This window comes from Arachis ipaensis, chromosome B08 (assembly GCF_000816755.2).
Source record: "Arachis ipaensis cultivar K30076 chromosome B08, Araip1.1, whole genome shotgun sequence".
Classification (NCBI taxonomy): Eukaryota; Viridiplantae; Streptophyta; class Magnoliopsida; order Fabales; family Fabaceae; genus Arachis; species Arachis ipaensis.
In genome coordinates, this window is record NC_029792.2 from 33890300 (window position 1) to 33894492 (window position 4193).

Here is a 4193-nt window from a genome sequence, read left to right on the forward strand (position 1 = left end):
ATTTATATATAAATTTTGAAACTACTATATCTATAGTGATTATATAAAATAAGTATAGGACTAAAATAACTATGAGAAAGTCTAGGGGCCAGTAGATTTATTAAAATTTAGTCAGCACTTAGCCAGCAAAAAGAAAATGGGTGATTCTCCACCATTAGATGAAATCTCACACCATTAAATACACTATTAATGGTTAATTGATGTCTACAACTCACAAAATCTACTGGGCTAGCACTCCTCAATAACTATTTTTAAAAGGTTACAATTGAATAATTTTGACTACACTTTATCTATTTATATAATTTATCCTAAAAATTACTAGTACTCAAATTTTTTTTTTCTATATTTTGTATCCCAATGAATAAATGGTAAACATGCACACTTCTTTAGTTGACATTAAAGATAACCAAACATCAAACATGGCCTAAAGTCACACAGTATAACCCGCAGTGACAAAGCCAAAGAAAGAAAAATCAACCTGATTAACAGATCCTACCGTATATAAATATAGCTAACTGCTTCCAAATAAAGTCACAAAATCTTAGAAGCTCATATAGCACCCAAACTCAGCTACAAATGGCGTCCAAACCTGGCATACTCACTCACTGGCCATGGAAGCCTCTTGGAACTTTTAAGGTTTCATTGTTGTTAGCATTATCGTTCACTATATACTTATATTAATGCAAAAAATGTTATTTAACTAAATGAATATTTTTTATGCTCCTATCATCCCCTTAGATATTTTTTTGGTATCATAACTAAGAATAAAATGAACACTTAACATTATGATGATTCAGCTGACAGTTACGCTTTATATGTGTATGGTCATGACTCATGAATATGTATATGAAGTGGGTAATTTTGGCACCATGGATTGCACACAGCACCTACTCTTTTCTCGTGAAAGATCCAAAGGAGAGGGACCTTCTTTACTTTCTTCTGTTCCCGTTGGTGATGATCAGAATTCTACACCACCAAATTTGGATCACACTTTCTCGCTATCTTACTGCCAAAGGCAAAAACAGAATTGTTGACCGGAGCATTGACTTTGAACAAGTTGATCGAGAAAGCACTTGGTTAGTGCTGCTTCAATTTTTTTATTCCAAAATAAAAAAGAATGCAATAATTAATATAATATGAAGGTGATGAGTTGTGGTTGTGATACATTTGCAGGGATGACCTAATCTTGCTAAATGGGATTATGAGTTACATAGTTTACATGGTATCTCCAGAAGCTTCACACTTACCCTTATGGAGAATGGATGGTGCAGTTTTGGTGTTAGTGCTTCATGTGGGACCAGTAGAGTTTCTTTATTACTGGTTTCACAGAGCACTTCATCACCACTTCCTTTACTCTCGATATCATTCTCACCACCATTCTTCCATTGTTACAGAACCTATTACTGGTAACTTGCATTTCTATTTTTTTCCGGTTTACTGGAAACTTAATTTAAGAGAAGGAATATTAAGATATTATTATTATATAGTTAATAATTGGGTGTGGTTGTTGATGAATTTGTAGCTGTGGTCCATCCTTTTGCCGAAAATATGGCGTATAGTCTACTATTCGCAATTCCTCTATACACAGCAGTTATAACGAGGACATTATCCATAACAACTCTCTTTGGTTATATTACATATATCGACTTCATGAACAATATGGGTCACTGCAATTTTGAGTTCATTCCCAAGCCCTTCTTTTCCATCTTCCCCTTCTTCAAATATCTCATCTATTCACCAACGTAAGTTTCTTTCTTTTTATCCTTTTTGAATATTAAATGGACTTATGTTGTTTGTTAAGTATTTTTATTTTAATATTTATTAAAGAAGAAGGAAACGTAGGAAGTTATCCATAATTTTATTGGTTTTGCTTTTTGTTTTCATAAAATCCTAACTCTAGAATATATATATATATATATAGGGTGAATATTCTAGTATTCTTATGTTATGGTAGCTATATTTTAAAAAGTATTGCTAAAAATATTTTTTTATTATTTAGCAATGTTTTTTAAAAAGTATTACTAAACAAAAGTACAGACACAAAACGTTTTTTTAGCTATGTTTTTTTTTTTTTTATATTATTTAGCAACGTTTTTTTTATATTACATTGCAGGTTCCACTCACTGCACCACACTCAATTTCGAACTAACTACTCACTGTTCATGCCCATATATGATTACATTTATGGAACCATGGATAAAAGTACGGACACAAGATATGAAATGTCATTATTAATGAAAAAAGAAAAAGAAAGAGTTGATGTGGTACACCTAACACACTTTACAACCCTTAATTCCATATATCATAATTGAATAATTAATCACTAGAATAATTAAATATATTACAATAAAAAAATTAAATCTACAGTATATCAATAATTAAACTTATTTAAAGCAGTATAATAAAAAAAATTTATGAAATACTAAATACAAAATCATCAAAATAGATTAAATTCGTCGAACCAATTCGTTTATCTACTTAATTAAAGGGATAGGCTTTTACTCTAAAATCAGACTTGTTTAAACTTTGGACTACTAAGTCTAAATAATTCGAAAAAATAGTAAGTTAAGCAAATCGACCCTAAATTAAACGAACAACCTGTTTAATTTTGTTTTTTGTATTCTTTTTAAAAAAAAATCAACACTTCTCAATATTTTTCTTGATTCAACTCAAGAGTCGAACCACCCACTAAAAAAACTATGTTTGTTTAATGGTTTTGGCCCAATGGCCTTTTTTCCCAAATTTTTAGCCTAAGTTTGGGAATAAAGAAAAAATAATGGTCAATCCATATTACACGCAGGTTTAGATAGACCAAACCAAAACAGATTGAGCTAGTCTATTTCACAATCCTGATGAAATATGTATTTTTTATATCATAATAAATTGGTGGTTTAATCATTCTATTAGTATATATAGTTTTACTAAATTTTTAAGAATAAAGTATTGTTTTGTCTTTTAACAGATAAATTTTAAAGTTGTTCCTAACGTTTAAATCATTCTATTTAAGTCTATAATATTTTAAAATTAGCTCAATGTTATCCTGATATTAGAGATCGGTTAACAGAATTAACGTCAGGACAAAATTAAGACGATTTTAAAATATTAAGGACTTAAATAGGACAAAAACGTTGGGAACAAAAATGATACATAAAAATAAATTTTAATTTTATCCTTTAATAATATCAATTTTTACATTATATAGTTATTCAATTATTTTTTAATCACATCTAAGTAAATTACACTAGTACTTAATCACCTTACTTTCATTCTAAATAAATTTATTTTTTTATAATTACTCTTAAATATTTTTACTCATCATGAAATATTTGTAGAATGACTAGTATATAAACTTGCGAAAAATAAAAAAATTAATACATATACAATAAAGTATAAATTTTACCTTTTATCTCTAATGTGTCAAAATTCTTTAATGTTTAATTTAGTTAAACTTCATTTTTTATGATAAGTAAAAATTTTTAAGAATAAAATTATAAAAAAAATAAATTTATTAAAATAAAAGTAATGTGATTAAGTGTAATTTACTTAGATGTGATTAAAAAATAATTGAATAATAATTATGTACCATAAAAAATGATATTATTGAAGGATAAAATTAAAATTTATTTCTATGTATCATTTTTGTTTCCAATATTTTTGTCCTATTTAAGTCTCTAACGTTTTAAAATCGCTCAATTTTGTCTCGCCATCAATTCTGTTAACAAATCCCTAATGTCATGATAACATTAAGCCAATTTTGAAATGTTAGGGACTTAAATAGGACGATTTAAACATTAGGGACAACTTTAGAACTTATCCCTTTAAGGACAAAAATGATATTTTACTCAATTTTCAATTAGGTCCATATATTTTTTCTCCCTTTCAATTAGATACATATACTTTTTTTAATCACATCTAAGTAAATTACACTTAATCACATTATTTTCATTCGAAATAAATTTATTTTTTTATAATTACTTTTAAAGATTTTTACTTATTATGAAATGTTTGTAAAATAACTAGTACATAAACTTGCAAAAATTTAAAAAAAATATACATATACAATAAAGTATAAATTTTACCTGTTATCTCTGATATGTCGAAATTCTTTAATGCTTAATTTAGTTAAACTTCATTTTTCATGATAAGTAAAAATCTTTAAGAGTAAAATTATAAAAAAAATTTTTATTAAAATG

At 27.0% G+C, this 4193-nt stretch overlaps 1 protein-coding gene across 1 annotated transcript in view; it reads left to right on the forward strand.

Annotated features, from left to right (window-relative positions):
* The window catches only part of LOC107610850 (protein ECERIFERUM 1-like), an 8207-nt gene continuing 4590 nt past the window's right edge, over positions 577–4193 (forward strand). The window contains exons 1-5 of the mRNA XM_016312841.2: positions 577–636; positions 853–1076; positions 1174–1406; positions 1523–1742; positions 2114–2300. Of these exons, the coding sequence (XP_016168327.1) occupies positions 577–636; positions 853–1076; positions 1174–1406; positions 1523–1742; positions 2114–2300 (924 nt within the window). The remainder of the gene's footprint in view (positions 637–852; positions 1077–1173; positions 1407–1522; positions 1743–2113; positions 2301–4193) is intronic.